The sequence below is a fragment of the Hyperolius riggenbachi genome, chromosome 3 (assembly GCF_040937935.1).
Source record: "Hyperolius riggenbachi isolate aHypRig1 chromosome 3, aHypRig1.pri, whole genome shotgun sequence".
NCBI classification, from domain to species: Eukaryota; Metazoa; Chordata; class Amphibia; order Anura; family Hyperoliidae; genus Hyperolius; species Hyperolius riggenbachi.
Genome location: NC_090648.1, coordinates 337,344,465 through 337,364,273, shown reverse-complemented (window position 1 = coordinate 337,364,273; position 19,809 = coordinate 337,344,465). Strand labels below are relative to the sequence as shown.

At 41.3% G+C, this 19,809-nt stretch overlaps 1 protein-coding gene across 1 annotated transcript in view; it reads left to right on the top strand.

Annotated features, from left to right (window-relative positions):
- Window positions 1–19,809, top strand: part of CFAP54 (cilia and flagella associated protein 54) — a 528,182-nt gene that overhangs the window by 393,185 nt on the left and 115,188 nt on the right. The window contains exons 53-56 of the mRNA XM_068273664.1: window positions 6,242–6,321; window positions 15,875–16,044; window positions 16,929–17,052; window positions 19,247–19,379. Of these exons, the coding sequence (XP_068129765.1) occupies window positions 6,242–6,321; window positions 15,875–16,044; window positions 16,929–17,052; window positions 19,247–19,379 (507 nt within the window). The remainder of the gene's footprint in view (window positions 1–6,241; window positions 6,322–15,874; window positions 16,045–16,928; window positions 17,053–19,246; window positions 19,380–19,809) is intronic.

The window sequence follows — 19,809 nt, the reverse complement described above, 5'->3', positions numbered from 1 at the left end:
TTCCTGTGCAGAAGCCTTTAAAATATTCTTAAAGCTGATCTGAACACTTGCACAGCACTGAAGAAAAAGTCTGTTCTGTGTTTGTTTAGCCAGACCATTGTCAGCCATACTCGATTTTCCCTCTATGGGGCATATTCACTATAAAACATAAAATGTACCTTGGGGATCAGGTAATTTAGGGGCATGTTTCTGCAGGTGTCTAATAGACACCAATGCGAGGTGATGGTAATTTATGTCAAGGAAGTGAGCTGGTTACATGGTGCACACGTTACTAGTAGCCAATTGGCTATCAGTAGCTGATCAGCTACAACATTGGCTAAGATAGGGTATAGTTAGAATCAGGGATAGGGCTAAGGATCTATAGCACGTCACATGGCAGAGCAGCGCAGCTGGTGAAACTATTCACCTGCTCTGGGTGCTCGGTCTCTGGAGTCTGAAGACCTCTTCAGTACCAGGCTTCTCCCCCTTGTGTCTGATACTGAATCAGATGCTAGGAGGAGAAGCGCCAGTTATAAAATATGTGTCTGGACTAGGAGAGTAGCAGATCAAGTAAATAGTACCAACTTCTGCTCCTGTGCTATTCTGCTGTGAAGGAGAAGGAGGCTCCCAGCACTACGGATCCAAACAGAGGCCATGGAGGGAGTGTTTCTACCGGTAAGCTTCAAACAATGTACTCGGGCATAGATAAGATAGTATGCAAACAATGTGTAGCAACCCGGCCCCCTAATACAGTATAACAGCCGTGCACTCACTCTTACCATGTGCATGCAGCCTTACCACGTGCATGCTGCATTACATACATGCCAAAGTATTTATGCATCTAAAGTAAAAGTAGAGTAGCGCAACTCTCAAACTTTTTTTAGATGACTCACATTGCTAGTGTTGCGCAAGTAGTGTAATGCGCTTTATACTAGCAATGCAAGTGTTACCTAGGTAATGCTACATGCACTATTGTGTTGGGCAAGTAGTGTAATGCGCTTTGTCCTAGCAATGCAAGTGTTACCTAGGTAATGCTACATGCACTATTGTGTTGGGCAAGTAGTGTAATGCGCTTTATACTAGCAGTGCAAGTGTTACCCAGGTAACGCTACATGCGCTATGCATATACCAGTAAAATTGCTGTGCACTGCATACATATGATGATTTTATCATGATTAAGTGAATATGCCCCATGTGAACTGCAAGTGGTGATAACGAAATGCAGAAGGGAGATAAGGGACTCGATTCACAAAGCGGTGATAACCCAGTTATCATGCCTAAAAGACTTTAGGCGTGATAACCATTGCACTACGCTGGTGAAAAGCCCCTTATCACGCCTAAACTCAGTTTAGGCGTGATAAGTTTAGGTGTGATAAGTTTAGATGAGTTTAGATCGCGCGCAAAGTCCTGCGTGCAAAGCAGCGCCATTAGACTCTATGCGACGTTTCACGTGCACCAGACTTTGCTAGCGCAAAACTTTTGATCAGCTGTGCACTGCGGTGCTAACCCAGTTGGTGCTATACTTATCACGCCTAAACTTATCACACCTAAACTTATCACGCCTAAACTTATCACTCCTAAACTGAGTTTAGGCATGATAAGGGGCTTTTCACCTGCGTGCTAACTTTTAGCACGCTTTTGTGAATCAAGCCCAAGGTATTTCATGGGGACGCTTCCAAGCAGGGAATTCTTTATAGGCAGGAATAGTATTTTAAACCATGTTTTGCAAGCAGGGATCACCAGTCTAGTTAGTTTCCTATACACACTTTTTCTATACTTACTAGTGGTAATATACCTATAAACCGGATATCAAATCTGTAATCCAGATGTATGGAATTACTGATTAAGATTCCAGTTTAAGACATTGTAACCCCACCGAGGAATAATTTAATGAATAGGTGTGTAAGTTTTCTTATATTTTTGAGTACACACACTATTGAGAAATGTCCCTTATAATCTCTTATACTCAACCAATTCACATAAAGGCTAATTATTCTCCCATTTCTTTGTATTAGGCAGCCCTACCTCTTTATTATTATAATGTACCTTGGCAAAACATTTGTGGGCTTGAATGCGTGTATTTTCGGATGAAATTAAAATATTCAGAGAGTAAATAAATCATTATTTATGGTGATCTTCCCAGGCCTTGGATAATGTAGGGTGACCATATTTTGATTTCCAAAAAAGAGGACGATCACAACAGCATGTGAGCGTGGTCATGGGTGGGGCCAAATATACAAGACCTTAGCAGTGTGCTGTCCAAGTTCGCGGGCATGGAGGGCCGTTTTTTTTCCAGACCACATGGTGGTGGAGGGCCGGCGGCCGACCACAAAATGCAATCAGATTCGCAGAAGATTTCCCCACAAAATGCAATAAAATCACACAGGCAGGTGACAAATGACAATCATGGTGAGAACTCCAGAGAAGACTGTAAAAACCATGCTAGTTAAGTACAATGATTAAGGCCTCGTTCACATCATTTAGCACAGATGGCTGTGCGATTGGAACGCAACGCGTCCGATCGCACGGCATCTGCGCTCCTATGCGCTGCGCTGCAGATCCCATTCATTACAATGAATGGGATCTGCGCTGCGATTCCCAAAAATGCGTGCAGCACGCGATAGCGCAATCGCGCTGCCACGCAGCGCATATGATGGGAACGGTAGAAGGGCTGTCTATGCCCTTCTACCGTTCTTGCGTGTCGCACACTATACGCGCTGCCAAAATGCGCACGGCAGCGCGTATAGTCTGAACGAGGCCTTAGTATTCTGGCTAACTGGATGGCTGTAGGTCTTCTGTTCAACCTAAAACTGTAACTGCTGAGAAAAGACAAGGTATACATGCTGTACTGAACGTTTTGCCATTCATTTGCCCATACTGAAATCTGGATATCTCAGTGATTTAACTGAACACTTTGGGGTTAATTTAAGCTAACAAAGGTGTTTGTGATGACGTGCAGGAAAACAGGAGGCTCTGCCAGTCCCTCACACAAGTCAGAAAGCAGCCCTCCAGGAGTCTAGGGACTGTCAAAAACTTTTCAACTTTTTAACGCCTTATCCACACATGCAGTCATAACAATGGGGAGAGACCAGACAGATATTTGCCCAGGGACCCGTGCTAAACAGTTAGCACGGCTTTGTGAATCAAGCCCTAAGTGTGAAGTAGCCCATTGATTAACATGAGTTCTCAGTTTTTCTGTCCAGAGAAAACGTGTACGATATTTGCCCAGGGACCCTCCAGGTAAGCTCTGCATCATGCTGTGTATATTTACAAGCTTGCCTGCCCTCTAATTGCACTTTTATCAGCTAGCCTAGTATTTCACATGCCTTACAACAACAAACCTGAATACACCAGACCTGCCCTAAATCACTGAATGAAAGGCTGCCTGGGGGGAGATTGCCCCCCTTCCCAGTCTGCTCCTGACTCACACACTGAACAAAGCAGCTCTTCTGCAGCTGGGCTCCCTCTGCTCTGTGTTCAGCTCTCTTCACCTTCACCTGGACATTTCAAAATCCCGGGAGGACGGCCCGGACAGGTCGTAAAAAGTGGACCTGTCCGGGCAAAAGAGGACGCCTGGTCAGCCTAGGATAATGAGTCGAGACTATCATACAAAACTTGGACAATTTCCTTGGACAATTTTATTTCCTGTCATACATTTTGCATAAGCCCAGATTCTACCAACTGATCATTTTGCATATGGGAATATGTGTGCACTACGGGGTCCTCAATTCTTTATTATTACTGTTTATATAGGGCCTACATCTTTTGTAGCACTGTACATAGTACAAAACAAATGTCATTACTATTTATTATTATTTAGTATTTATATAGCGCCGACATCTTCTGCAGCGCTGTACAGAGTATATTGTCTTGTTACTTAACTGTCCCTCAGAGGGGCTCACAATCTAATCCCTGCCATACTCCTATGCCTATGTATGTATCGTGTAGCGTATGTCTCATAGTCTAGGGCCAATTTAGGGGAAATCCAATTAACTTATCTGTATGTTTTGAAATGTGGGAGGAAACTGGAGTGCCTAGTGGAATCCCACGCAGACACAGGGAGAACATACAAACTCTGTGCAAATAGTGCATTGGTTGGGATTCAAACCGGGGACACAGCGCTGCAAGACGAGAGCGCTAACCCCTACGCCACCATGCTGCCTTATGCATGTATGGAAAGCATAGATAAATGAGATATTCAAAGCTCTGTACATTCAGGACATCTAGTACTGATAGGTTGCAGCTGAAAAGGAATCACTAGGGGGAGGTCCCTGCCCTTGCAAGCTTACAGTCGAGAGGGTAGTGGGTTGGAGACATTCAAGAAGGAGAAACACTTGTTTAGTTGTGTAATGCCCTGCAAAACTGATCATAAAAAAAATGATCATATGTGTCAGGTCTTCACTTCTTTCTCTCCATTTATCTCTTACCTTTAGAATCTGGCACCCTTACTGTCCGTTTTACCACATAAGTGGTATTTTACTGCATGTGGTAAATTAGGTTGTAAAATGTGCGGTACCAAAAATTGGAATTCTCATGAAAAATAGGGGGCATATTAGCACATCATTAACCAATCAGTTTAAGAACTGCCTGTAAAGTCAATGGGCCATATCCTATTCAAGGTGATAAGTAGCTTGCAGATGCGAGCTACTTATCACCTTGCCATCGCGCGAGGATTACCGGCAAATCCTATTGCCCATATCCTTCGCGCGATGGCCGATCGTTAGGGAGCATTACTCAGGCGAAAGCCTGAGCGATGCTCCCTTTTACCGAGCGATGGGGAGTGAGGTTTACGCTGTGGTGCTGTCCATCAGCACCATGGCCTCACTCCTCACACATGCGCACTCGCCCGCCTAACATCCGCCGACATCTTCCGCCGCAGCATCTGGGGGTCTCCTTTAATAAGGAGACCCCCAGAGCTCCCCGTCGGGTCGCCGTACAGTTTAGAAGCCCCCGCGCAGCTCTGCACCTGCACCCCTGCTGGCATACATACCGCCGCAGATCACCCGCCGCCTCTCGCTGCAAAATCCGTCGCGTAATTACAGTGTATCTAACACTGTAATTACTGTCCGCATAGAAGGAGCCCGGGCAAAGCATCTTTGAATCTGCAGCCTGGGCTCCCCATTGGTCCGCTGTCTAAACCAATAAAATGGCTCAGACAGCGGACCAATGGGGAGCCCAGGCTGCAGATTCAAAGATGCTTTGCCCGGGCTCCTTCTATGCGGACAGTAATTACAGTGTTAGATACACTGTAATTACGCGACGGATTTTGCGGCGAGAGGCGGTGATCTGCGGCGGTATGTATGCCAGCAGGGGTGCCGCTGCAGAGCTGCGCGGGGGCTTCTAAACTGTACGGCGACCCGACGGGGAGCTCTGGGGGTCTCCTTATTAAAGGAGACCCCCAGATGCTGCGGCGACGACGTGCGTCAGCTAGTTTAGACCTGCTTTTTGCAGGTCTAAGCTAACGCTCATGTCTGCCGGGAAGCATCGCTTCCCGGAGACATGATAAGGGTAATTGGATTCGGTGTTAAGAACTCGCTGGGCGATTATATCGCCCAAGCGAGTTCTTTTCCGCCTGGGGTGGTCTAAAGTTTAATTAGATTAGGCGATGCCCCCATCGCCTAAGTTAAGAACTCGCCAGTGCTTAGCGCTGGCGAGTTCAGCAATAGAATATGGCCCAATGTGTGAGCATTTTGCGGTTGTTAGTGGAGTTTTTATTCAGTTCCTATTTCTGTTTTAGTGGAATTCCTATTCAGGCTGTGTAATAGAAAAGAATAGTAGAAATAAAACTTCAAATATTTACTGGATTTTTCTTATAGGGAATGCCTATAAATATACTTTCCATAGGTTGCTAAATAATCAAATACAACTCGCCGCCACGCAAAAAAAAAAAAACATCTTCCAAAGACTATTCTAATGGAAGACAATTAAAGTCTATTATTACTTACCGCTGAAATACTGCATGTTTTACTGCACTTTCTGCATTTACCGCACTTTTTACCACATGGTTTACCGCATTTTCAGAAATGCAGAAAAATCAGTATTGTCCAAAACAACTCAAAACATACCGAATGAGGTGTTTTACCCACAAAAAATATTTACCGTTCCTAGCTACTAGAATTGAGGCCAAAGGGTTTGCTTCATGAGGTTTTTAACATTCAAAGTTAATAAAAAGTTAACAATTAGTATTCACTTTCGCAGTTTATGTATTTTATAACATTATTGGCTTTTCTTATCCACACACTATTTTGCATTTAATTATCAGATGTCACTGGATCTAAAGATAAGCGTGTTGGTCAAGTGCAACTTGCTTCAAAACAGGATCTTACATTACCAAAACTAAAGGTGAGTTCAGCAGATACACTGGTAAAAGTTGCACTTTAGCAATGCGATTTGGATGTGTATCTTAGTATACTGTATTTTCTTCTTTTTTTAAAAAAAAATTCTTTATTTAAAGTTTTACACATAGCATATAGAAAGTATGATATTGATACAAGGGAACTGTAAATAGTACACCTGGTTACATTGTTGACAGATTTTCCTGTACAATAGGTCAACAAACCGTGTTGACTTCTAAAGCTCATAACCAAGTGAGTAGAATAAACGAACATATCCCTTTATAACCATTAAATTGAAAAAATAACAAGTATTTTGACGTATTGAAAACTTTTCTTAAGCTAAGAGAGTTGCACATGTCTGCCACTCATGTGCGCTTAACTATATAATCGGAGTTAGATTATAGAAGTTTTTTATCTGCATCAAGAGGGACCTGAGGCCCTGAGGGATCATACACTCAAGTGATCCCCTTGACGCAGATCTATTGTCTCCGACATAGTGACTGATTTTCAATTCGTAGAATCAATAAAATATTACGCGTACGTGTATATTACCTATGTAGTATAGATATGAATGCACGCCCAGTGCACTCAATGTATACTGCTAATGTCATTATTTGACCCACTGATTAATTTATGCATTCAGATGCGTATTTGGGTCTATAGTATCTAATCTAGTGTTGGCAATAACAAAACCAGAGAAGTAGGAAAATAAGTGGGAAAGGTGAAGAGAGAGAAAGAGGTATAGGATAGACTATAAAGAAGCGAGTTTCAGATTCGACCCATCGCAGCCCATACAGCGGTCACACACACCAAAGCTATCATTACATTTAATGATAGAAAGGGGAAGTATAAATTCCTTCAATATTATATATTCTGGTAGTGTCAGAGTATTTCTCCATAATCTTGTGTAATCCGCCATACATCCCATGGCCTCCAGATCTCATTGAACTTGCCTAGTGTATCATTTAGGCGAGCCGTGAGCTCTTCTAATCTCTTAACCTCCAGAATTTCGTTAATCAAAGCATCTTTAGTTGGCGGTTTTGTTGAACGCCAATGTTTGGCTATCAAACGTTTAGCCGTGTTTAAAATGATACTTGAAAGCTTACTGGCTTTACGTGTCTGTCCTGCGTATGGATATCCCAGTAGCATATTTAACGGATTACACTCTAATTGTGTTTCCAAGATTTCGCTCAGAATATTTTTGACCTTGTTCCAAAAGGGGATTATACGGGTGCACTCCCAGAATATATGATATATGTTGCCCTGCGTTTTCTGACAACGCCAGCAAGAGCTAGGGAAGCTGGGTTCCATTTGTTGATAATCTCTGGAGTTCTGTACCATAGGAAAAGGACCTTATAATAAGTCTCCTTGTGCGTCGTACATATGGGGAGTAGAGATGACGCATTCCAAAGTCTCTTCCACATAGGGGGTGTAATATCAATAGATAAGTATTGTGACCATTTCATCATGTACCTATGTGTGATTATATCAGTTAGTGGGGTGGCTAGTATTCGATATATCATTGTGATGAGATGAGGTTGAGTATGGCCCCTTGCGCATAGCATCTCAAAAGGTGTGGGCGTCTCGAATGACCATGATCCATTTAGTGAGTGTATAAAGTGTCTAATTTGGTGATAATTATAAAGCATTAATGACGATAGTTTAAATTTCACCTTTGCTTGTTTTGGGGTGTACATAGTTTTAGTTAGAGGATCTATTAAGTGTCTTAGTTGGAAAACTCCCTCTTTTAACCAATGTTTTGCAAAGTAGGGCATGGAGCTATTAGGTAGGTCAGGATGGAACAATATATTGGTTAGCGTGGATGTTTGAGATATTAAGCCAAATTTTTTACTACTGTAGGACCAGATATGTTTAGTAAATTGTATTGTCTTCAATAGGGAGGTGTGTACTAGGTTGGCGTTCCATAAGAGAGAGCATGGATGTATTGGTGCCAGCCATATTTTCTCGATTTCCATCCATTTAGTATATGCATAGTAATGAGTCCATGGCACCACCTGCCTTAGATGGGCAGCCAGGTAATATTTAATAATATCAGGTAGCCCAAGACCTCCATGTTCCTTCCGAGTGATCATAACAGAGTTGGGTATTCTATGGAATTTCGAAGCCCAGACGTATTGTAGTATATCCCTCTGTAGGGAGCGTAACGAGCTCATTGGGATCCTAACTGGTAGGGTCTCAAATAGGTACAAAAGTTTAGGGAGAATAGTCATTGATACACTATAGATTCTCCCAAAGAAGGATAATTTGAGAGGAGACCATTTAGTAAGCAATTGTCTTATTTCTACAAAAAGGGAGGGGAAATTGTTGGTATATAGTGAATCGTAGTCCGAGGTAAGTTTAACCCCCAAGTATTTCAGCGAAGTGGGACACCATTTATAGGTAAACCTGTTTTGTAGTTGGATGAGCTTGTCTGGAGGAATATTAATGGATAGGGCTTCTGTTTTAGTGGTGTTCACTTTGTATCCAGATAAGTCCCCAAATTGACGTAAAAGCTTATGCAGGTTCGGAAGTGTGATATGCAAGTTAGTAAGAGTAAGGAGAATGTCATCTGCAAATAGTGACAATTTGTACTGCTTATGACCTATTTGTATACCCGAAATATCCGGTGAATTTCGTATAGCGGACGCCAGAGGCTCTATGCAGAGAACGAAAAGTAATGGTGAGAGGGGGCATCCCTGCTGTGTGCCATTCTTAATGGGAAATCTAACAGAGGTAGCATGTGGTAAGCGTACTTGAGCTGAGGGAGCAGAATATAAAAAACGTAATGCCTGTAAAAATGGGCCTTGGAAGCCTAGATATTGTAAAAGATTAAACATGTATGGCCAGCTAAGCCTATCAAAGGCCTTTTCTGCGTCTAGGCTAAGTAATAAAGCCGGTGTTTTCGTATGTCTAAGAGAGTCTATCAGGGAAATTGTGCGTCTGGTGTTATCTCCCGCTTGCCTATAGTTAATAAATCCAACTTGATCCTTACCGATCAGGTCAGGTAGTAAACCTGCTAATCTGGTCGCTAGGATTTTAGTGAAAATTTTATAGTCAGAATTTAGAAGGGCTATCGGTCTGTAATTGCCACAATCAGTGTCATCTTTACCTGGTTTAAGGATCACTGATATATATGAGTGATCTAGGTTGTGAGGGTGTTCTTTCCCTTCAAGTATGGCATTGAACAGTTGAGTTAAATAGGGACTTAAAATATCTTGATAAGTCTTATAATATATATATGACAGACCGTCTGGGCCTGGGGCTTTATGCAAGGGTAGTGATTTAAGAACTAGCTCAATTTCCTCTCGATCTACAGGGGCATTCAGAGCTATAATACCCTCAGGTTGTAATTTTGGTAGATCCGAATTAGCTAAGAATTGCAGGAATAACTCTTCATTGAACTCGGGATGCTTCCCCTTCTCTAAGCAGGAGTAGAGTTTTGTGTAATATCCGGCAAACGCGTCTGCAATTCGTTGTGGGTCTAGATGGTGTGTCCCTAATGAATCAATGATTTTATCCGGTGAGTGTTTCTGGTTGGGGCCCCTAAGCATCCTTGCCATCAAAGTATGGGGTTTATTCGCTTGGGCATAGAACCTCTGTCGGGACCATAATAGGGATTTAGCAGTGCGGGTCATATATAAGTCTTTCAAATGGTTTCTTAAAGATACTAACTTTTTCAATGTTGTACGGGAAGGAGTTTGGGCATAGATTTTTTCATCCTCTTTTATTTTTTCCGAAACTTCCCGGATCTGCATAAGCTTATCCTTTTTTCTCTTTGCCCCTAAAGCCATACATTGTCCTCTGAAGTAAGCCTTATGGGCTTCCCATAGGGTCGATATCTTATCTACCGAACCTGTATTGATTGAAAAGTATTCCTGTAAAGATGATTGTAGGAGGGATTTGGTTTCCTCATTTTGCAGGAGATATTCATTAAGTCTCCAATGATAGGGTCTGGGACTTAGTGTTTCTAATTTAATTTCCAGAGTTATGGGGGCATGATCTGACCATGATATATCCAGTATATCGGCTGAGAGCATAAGTCTCAAAATCGGAATTGTTACCAGGAAGTAGTCTAACCTTGTATGGGTTTTATGTACCGGGGAGTAAAAGCTATAGCGTCTTTGTGTAGGATCTGAGATTCTAACAGTATCAAAGAGGTGGTGAGATCGTATCCATTGTCGGAAATCTTTAGATAATTTAATTGTGGGTGTAGGGGGGTCAGGTTTAACTAAAGAATCTCGGTCTAGATAAGGGGAATGTAGTAAGTTTAGATCACCTCCTATAATCATGGCTGGGCAGTCCATGTTCTCAATAACAGTCATCACCTTAGTGAGAAATTGAATTTGTTTTACGTTCGGAACATAAAGATTGGCCAGTACAAACTGGGTCCCACTTAACAGACATTTAAGTATGATATAGCGCCCTTTCGGGTCCAGTTTGTGATCTATAACTTTAATTCCTGAACCATTAGCCAATAGGATAGCGACCCCTGCCTTACCCGATACATCGCTTGCAGTGTATGTATTCTGGTAGTGTTTAAGGGCAAACTTTAAGGAGCCTCCCCTCTTAAAATGTGTCTCCTGGATAAATATAATTTCAGCCTTTGAGTCTATAAATTGTTTTAGAGCTAGGTTACGCTTTTTAATGGAATTTAACCCCTTTACATTGTAAGAAAGGAGCTTCACTGTGTATGTCTGTGGGGTAGAACCCAATCTGCGTCATATGTCAATTTTAATTTGTATTTAGGAAACTGCTGGGCTGCGACAGGTCGAATAGAAACATAATCTTGTTTGAGATAGTGAGGGTCAGTACATTTGCAACAAGCAAATTTAGCGATAGAAAGAAAGTAACAACATAGCATGTCAAGAACAACATAAATCAACATCATCATAGCAATTGATGCTAGTAAATAAAATAGAGAAAGGAATATCAGTGATAAACAACTATGTAGAAGCTTTGCCCGTAATCAAAATTACGGGACAAGAATAAGAACAAAAATAATACTCTGCGTTCAGGGCACTACAGAGTATGGTGGTGGCCTGTCCACTACACCTGTAGGGGTTAAGTGACTGGCGTCGAGGAGAGGGAGGCTCTCCCCTGGCCTCCGTATAAAAGCCTTTATAAGGATTCCAAGTTGGTCGGTAGTCTTTTCATGTTTCCATAGTAGATATGTTGGCTGATCGCCTGTTGCTAATACGGGATACTTTAGAAGGGTGTTCAGTCCACTCTTTTTGGGGTGACCGAGCATGTTTCACCGGATTATTCGGACGCATCTCTGTTACTGTCTGTGGGATGCCCAGTTTCTGTAGGAAGGAGTCAGCTTCATTTATGTTGTTAATTAAGAGTATCCGGCCATCTTTTCTCACTAGTAGTTTGAATGGATAGCCCCAACTGTATGGGATGTTATGCTTGCGGAGGAGTGCAGTTACTGGTTGCATAGCCCTCCTTTTAAGCAGAGTGGAAACTGAGATATCATTGAAGATTTGTACATGAAAACCGTTATGCTCTATCGATTCATGTCTCCGCGCGGCGCGCATTAGGATCTCTTTACTTTCGTAGAAGTGGAATTTCGCCACTATGTCTCTGGGTCTTTTGCCCGGCTCAGGTAGCGGGCCCAATGATCTGTGTGCTCTATCAAGTCTCCAATCTCCATCAGTTACTTCCGGAGCCAGTTTGCGAAAGAGTGATGTCAAAAAGGGTTTTATCTCTGGATCTTTAAGTGATTCTGGGACTCCTTTAAACCGTAAATTTTGGCGTCTGTCCCTGTTCTCCTGGTCTTCTTGTTGCAGCTTCAGAATAGTCATATCATCCTTTAAGGTAGCATTCTCTTCCTCTAATGTATTGACATATTCCGTGAGTTGATCCATTTTTTTCTCCATATCATTTGTACGGGATCCGATTGAGGATATTTCGCCTCTCAGTTCATTTGATAGCTTGGATAACTCATTAGCATGTGACAGCGTAATTTTCTCGAACAGTGCTGCTAATCTTTCATCGAGTACTTCCACTGTAAGAAACTGTGTGGCCAGTTGGTCTGGTTATGGAGTCTGCGCCATTTTTCAATATCTCAGTAACAGCAGATACACAAATCTGTCATGTGAAGTGTGAGGCTGCAAGGCCCTTTTTGATGTTTAGCCCACGGATCTTTATATAGTCAATTGGTGGCTAGGATAAAGATGGGGGCAGTTCAGGAGTGTGTATAGCTAATAATGGTGAGAATAGAAGGGGATAGTGTTTTCTAGCTAAAGGGCCTCAGATAGTTCCAGAGAGTAAAGAGGCAAGAGGATTGAGATACCTGCTGGGTCCTCTGGTGGTGTGCGCGGGGCTTCTGTATCTGCCTCTTGTAGCCAGAGCTGCTTTTTGGGGCAGTATGCGTAGTTGCGGCCTAGTCGCGCCGCCGAAGCCGGGGCCTCGCGTAGTTTTGCCTGCCGCTGATGGAGCGCGTCTGGCGCGGAGGTCCGCGGGTGGCCGGGAAATCAACTCCGGTCACTTGGGTCTGGTGCTGGGGGATCAGGAGTCCTTGCCAGTGTGCCCCCTTCTATTTTAAATCTAAATTGCAGCTATTATGGGGCTGTTTTCTGAGTCCAGGAGGGGAGCTGGGATTTAGGCTGCCATCTCCGTCGGTGCCAGGCCACGCCCCCCTGTATTTTCTTCTTGATAAGCATTTTCTGAACAACTGATTCTTGAACTTGCTAAAGTATAACTTTCTCTTGCATGAGGCAACATGTAAGTGTATGACTACTGTAAAGCTTACAAACTCAAAGCACATAGCTAAATATGTAGTCTAACAGTTTAATAAACAGAATGCCCAAATGTTACACTTTTGTTTGAAACAAGCTGCTTAACAGCTGGTCATGTGATCTTAAAGTGAATCAGAGACGAAGCACCCTCATGTATTTTACCATGTATATCAGTGGGAACATTAGAGAAAACACCTACCCTGCTCTAATCTTCATCCTTCACTGCTCAGCCTGCTTGTTTCAGCCCTGATAAAATTCCAGACTGAGCATTCAGTCTGGCTTTGCTCATGAATCATTATAGCTGAGCCTGTCTTTTCTGATGTCTTTTTAAGCCAAAGCCTGCCCCTGGCTCTGCTATAATAACTCAGTTATAATGATTCCTGAGCAAAGCCAGACTGAATGCTTAGTCAGGGATTTTATCAGGGCTGATAATAAGCAGGCTGAGCAGTTAAGGATAAAACAGAGAGCAGGGTAGGTGTTTTCTCTGATGTTCCCACTGATATATATGGTAAAATACATGAGGGTGCTTCATCTCTGGTTCCCTTTAAGCAGCTCAGCAGGAGTTACCAGTAATCTTTGTGGATGGGATTGCTGCTTGGCTCAGTATCATCATGTCTTAAGCAGCCCATACACTCAGCCGATTTTCTGGCCGACCGATCGATCCCGATCGATCGATCGATCGATTGCAAATCGGTTGGCCAATCGACCGATCGACGGCCGATTTCGATCGATTTCGATGGATTTCCATCGAACTTGCAGGGTGGAAAATTTAGGTCGATCTGATGAGATTGCTTATCAGTTTGCATTGGCCTTAATGGAAATCTGATGGCAGAAAAATGCCATCAGATCGAATTTCAATAGATTTCAAACTGAAATCTATTGGAATTCTATCCTGGTAAAAAATGTTCTAAAAACGCATCAGATAGATCATCAGATGCATTTCTTATCTATCTGCTGCCAATCTGACGAGTGTATGGGCACCTTTAGAGTTCAAGTAGACCCAGCAATTATAAGGAAGCTAACTCTCACTGCCATCCATGATAATGCAGCTCGTCTTTGCAGACTGAGACACTGCCATAACTCCTCCCCCTTCATTGACCTCAACAGAAGAGAGGCTGATTGGCAACTTGATCACACTCCTTTTCTGCAACCTGATTCGGAGGGGTAGTTAGGGATGCCTGGTCAATTCTCCCTTTACAAATGGTAGGGCAGCTTGGGGAAATGAAGGTGTTTACAAAACAAGACTGTTAATTGACAATTTTGGTATTTAGGTGATTTTTAGACACCTAAACTGCCCTGACATGACTACAATGAAGGGGAGGGGGAGTTTAATAAAACAAAAAATAGGCTGTATGTGGATTTTCAAAAGTTATGTCTGAATTGAAATGCTTAACTAATTAACGCAAAATTCAATTTGCTTTAAAAAAAATGTCATTAATTTCTATCCTTACTGCACAAGTGTTTTAGTAATTTGATATTATTGTAATCTATTTTTACAATTCAATTGCAGCGAGCTCAGAGTTTGCAAGACTGAAAGTAGCTAAGATTATACATCTTTTCAGCCTTTCCAACAGCTTATTAACTCCTTACTTGCTGCATGAGTAATTAATGACACAAAGCAGGTGCTCTATTAGGAATTTTTAACACATGAACTAATTCAGTAACTGGCAGCAAACTTTGACACTCCTAACAACCAGTGCTTGTTAGAAACGCTGAGAAATGGTTAAGGTTCGTATGCACGAGGACAAAGTAAGCAAATTGAAATAGCATTTACTACTGGTCCTTGTGCTGAACTGAATAGATTGCTTTTCCTGCATTTAAATGCTATTGCTTTTTGTGTTGTGGTGGCATATGTAAAGCATGATGGTCCCTGATTAGAATACCAGTCAGGAGTTTATAAGTGTGAATTTCCTCCAGGAACTCCAGGTTCCAAGTACATAACTTGATTCCCCTCAAGTTGGCCTAATGCTAGGTACACACGATGCAATTTTCTGACAGATCAACTATTTCCAACATGTCCGATCTGATTTCCAATCGATTTTCTGATAGATGTTTCATAGAAGTGCACAAAAAATCGATCGGAAATCAGATCGGACAGTAAATCCGTCAGAAAATTGCATCATGTGTACCTAGCATTAGACTGTTATAGACATTCATTGATGACTATGTTAGGTATTAGAATGTGAGCACCACTAAAAGAAAGTTAGTGACTAAGGGCTCTGTAAAACACTGAAGAAAATGTGAGCACGGTACAAATTATTAATAACAATATTGTCACTTTTGTGCTTTGCAGTGTAACTGTAGTTTCAAGAAATACAAGCATTCTAGTTTTCTGCACAGGCTTGAAGGGAAATTCCAATTTCATTAAAAATGATTTACTAAAAACATAGCGTTGCTGCAGAAGTGGAGTTAGAGACAATTTTGTTCAGTTTCATTTCACATTTTTCTTTAACCTATGTTTTCCCAAGTTTTTCTCTTACTTAGTATTCCCTCCATAGCTGTGATACGATGGTTATGGGGACAGCAAGTGATGAACATCAATAAAACATGAAGGAGATTTTAACCAATCTCCATTCTGCACTTTACAAAAATGTTTTTATTATCCCCTCTGAGAATTGAAAGATATATACTTTCAGATAGTGCAGTAAATCGGGAAGATATCTTCCAGATGGAGGATCAGAACAATACACATCCAAATGAGGTTCTAACACCACATTATCCACAAGTGATGTTTTCATTCTGTGGCGTTGCACTTTAAGACTTGGTACGGTTCTTAGGAGTTGGCTGCAGATGTGTCCTAATTCTCTTTATTTATCTCAGGATATTTTGTTGAATGAGGCTGAAACTAGAACGATGTCAGTTCTTCAGGACATAGAAATGAAATGCCAGAACCAATTCTCTGAGTGTTCTGCGGTGGATTTGGAAATAGCCATCGAGGCAAAACTTTACCTGTGTGAAACAGCGAGGCAGAGGCAACACACGGCAGTAAGGCAAGTGTACTGTGCAGAAAGCTCACTTGCATCATGCTATAAAGGATCAATTCACCAGCAAAGGGACTGATCTTTGAAAACATGCAGGGAGGTGAATGCAGCCCAGGGCAAATTTTGCTTTCATTCTACGACCCTTAGGTGGAATAAGAAACATGAAATGTCACTGTTTTCTGTAGCTAAAACCTCAGTTCTATGCTGCATTGTTCATGAATCACTCCCAAAGTATTTGTTTTCTTCTATTATCTTTAGTATGATGTTTTATACATCCTATCATGCATCTCACGAGTGCCCCTTTCTATAACAAATGTACAATATACAGTGATGATAGAATGGATACTTTTCTGTTCTCAGAATAAATGGCACTTCACAAAAAGTGGCAATGGAGAAATAAGCAGGAGGATAGGAGCCGATGCATCCTGCAGTTTCTCTGTGTACCACTTGAGTAAAGCTTGCCCAGCAAGCTCACGGTGAACCAGAACTCCTGGGAGTGTGTAAGGGGCTTAAAAGGACCAACAAGCCTTCTTGCTAAAATGTTATGCAAAACAGGAATTTGCATTCTTAAAACTGAATAATGGCAAAAACATTCTGCTTTAAGAAGGCAAATTTCTGCTTTGCTACTATAGTCATGATACCTCTCAACACAGTCTACCACTTGTTTTGAAACTCAGACACAGCTCATGTGGCTATTTTAGGATTAAAATAAAAACATATGAAAGTGTTATTAATTATGCAAATATGTAAAATTTGCAATTTCTCTTGTGAGTCTTTGACAAACTTTAAATTAATTCAAGATTTTAACAGTAGTCTAATGTATTCAGATAATCTTGCTTGATATTATAAATAACTCACATGACCTATAGCTGTGCTTCTTTTCACAACTCTAGTGTGGCTATGGCACTTTCTGCTCTGAAGATAATTCAGGAAGCCAAAATATTTACAGTGAAAGCACAGCCTCAAAGCGAAGGCCCTTCCCCATCGCTTTATTGCTCCTCACCACGCACTGAGCAGGTAAGTGACAGTTATACCCCCAGATGGAATGAGTTTAGGTTTCCCCATCCCCACATCCAAGAATTTTTTTTTTTTTTTTTTTTTTTTTTTACAATTTAAATATAGGCCCTTTTTATTGACATCATAACTAAAAAATAACATTCCACAGAAACATTGGTAATCAGTCATTTCTAGAAATGTGTAAATGATAAAAGAGCATGACAAGACAGAAACCTGGAGGTGAATAAGGAAAGTCTTATTTAACTTGAGAATTATCTCAATTACCTTATAATGCTTTAAATTGGGGAGGGGGGCTGGTAAAGTTCTTGTACAGACTTCACCATATGTGGACATATATTGTTGTACCACTTAAAGCGGACCTGAACTCAGAACATCCTCCTTGCTCTGAAAGATAGGCAGCTGCATGAAAAGCATTTCTTTGTTACAGCTAATAGAACTCCTGCAATAAATCGGCCACTTGTCTACTTCCTGCTTCTATGAAAGCAGGAAGTAGACACATGGCAGATTTATTGCAGGAGGGTTAACGTCTGGTGTTTACATATTAGCTGTGTCTGTCGAGGACTGCCGAATATCTGTGCTGACAGAGCTGAGAGATCACATTACACTTGTGATTTTTTGAGGATGGGGAAATAGGCTATTTTTCCTAAAAACACACAGCGTGCATTTCTCTTTGTTTTCCTCGTGTCTTTGCAAAAGTTCAAGTCCAGTTTAAAAGTTGATACAGGATCAACTAGAAAATAATTGTATAGTATCTAATTGCAGAAGACTTTCTGAAAGTTTATGATACTATAGTTTGATTTTTTTTAAATTTAATTTAGACCACTCTCCAAAGAAATAGGACTATTACTGGTGTTTATACTGTGTTGGATCAATGGAATTTATGTAACAATTATTGCAAATGACTGTACTAGCCCTGTTTGGACTTCGTTCAGCACAGCATACATCCATGGTGCTTAGGCAAGATTTGCCTTCTGAGTGAACTAATATTCAGTCCTGTGCTTCTGTCTAATATAATACTACAGTGCATAAATATTTTATATGTAATCAAACCGTATATTTCATGATATGATGGCACAATGTTTAGTTTTACCTGACTTTTTTTTAATATATGTTGTATGTAGCATTTTATTAAAATTCTTTAATTCCTAACTTAATTTAATTCTTGATTAATAGATAATATGTGTTGTGAGAACTGCTTACACAGTCTAATATAAATTCTCTCTAGACCCTCCAGTGTGCTGCACAGCCACATACCCACCCCACATACCCTTGTTTGACTAAATGGCCCTTATTCAATTCACTTTTTCACCAAAGTTTTCTCCTAGCAGAAAATGTTGAATCTCCTATTTAACCAGCTCCCGACCACCTAATGCTGATGGGTGGTGGGAGCGTGGCTGCTAGGGGACCGCCTAACGCAGATTGGTGTCAAAGTGCGGTGGGCGGGATTAGCGTGTTTCCTGTTCATAAACAGAGTGGGGATCCATCAAACAGCCTGCCAGCCACGATCAGAGATGGCAGGCTGAATCAAAGAAAAAAAAGCTATTTACATTTGTACAGCGCTGCGATCTAGTGCAGCGCTGTACTGGGGACTTCCTTGTGACTTAACTGACCCCAGGAGTAGCTCACAATCTAATCCCTCTCATTGGCGGATGCCTATAAGAGGTTACTTTAGTGTAAGGATCACAGTCAGGTCCAATGTAGGGGGGAGGGAGGGAAGTAAAAAAAAATAGGATATTTTGGTAAAAAAATTACTTTTCAAATTAATGGGAAAAAAAATCGCAGCAGCAATCGGAGACCACCAAAAAATTCTCTATTAGCGGAAAGAAAAGGAGGTAAAATGAATGAAATGAATTTGGGTGGTAAGTTGTATGGCCGAGCAATACATTGTTAAAGTGGCGAAGTGTTGAACTGTAAAAAATCCTCATGAGGTTAAAATATTTTTTCAGCACTCTGCAATTAAAATAGTACCAAATAGAAGGTGTAGTATTATTTTGAGTATTTTTCTGCTTGCTGCTGGCTTAAAAGGCATATTATTGATAAGGTGTAAAAATATCACCTATAAGAAAACAGAAAAAAAAAGTAAACTGAATAGGGGATGATATCTTACTCATTATATTTGAATTTAGAATATCTATTTCCGTGTGGTTGTCATGTTACATGTAACATTTAACGATTTTGTTTAAATGATTTACAGACTGGTGTTGAAGTTGGTGCTCAGCCTTGTGAGTCAGAAGCCAGGGAGCGCCTGAACATGCACACATGGCTACGATGTCGCCTAGCTCTTGCCTCAAGCCTTTTACATCAGATGCCTGGCATAGCAGCACATGGTATAATATGATCTCTCTCCTATCTATACCTTTTTCAGAATGTACCACTTCAAAGCTGAAAATCACTTTATACTACAATTGTCATCGATGTAGGGCGTATAGAACAAAAAGCACGTATACATTTACCATTTTAACAAGACCTTTTCTAGTATGTGCTTTTTGTATGCTTCCAGACTAGAAGCTTGTGACATAGCTAGATCAGTGGTGCCTGACCTTTATAAAGCTAGGGACCAATAATTGCAGTGTCATTACTGTGTGACCCTCAGTGTCAGATGTAATGTTTAGTAAATCTTGGGCCCAAAACAGATTCTGAGACTGAGATTGGTTTCCTAACCCACAGGTTGCACACTATTGATTTAGATTTGATGATCGCTTTCTCTAGGAAATGTCTCCCATTTTCCTTGACAAAGGACTCCATGGTGTTATTTGC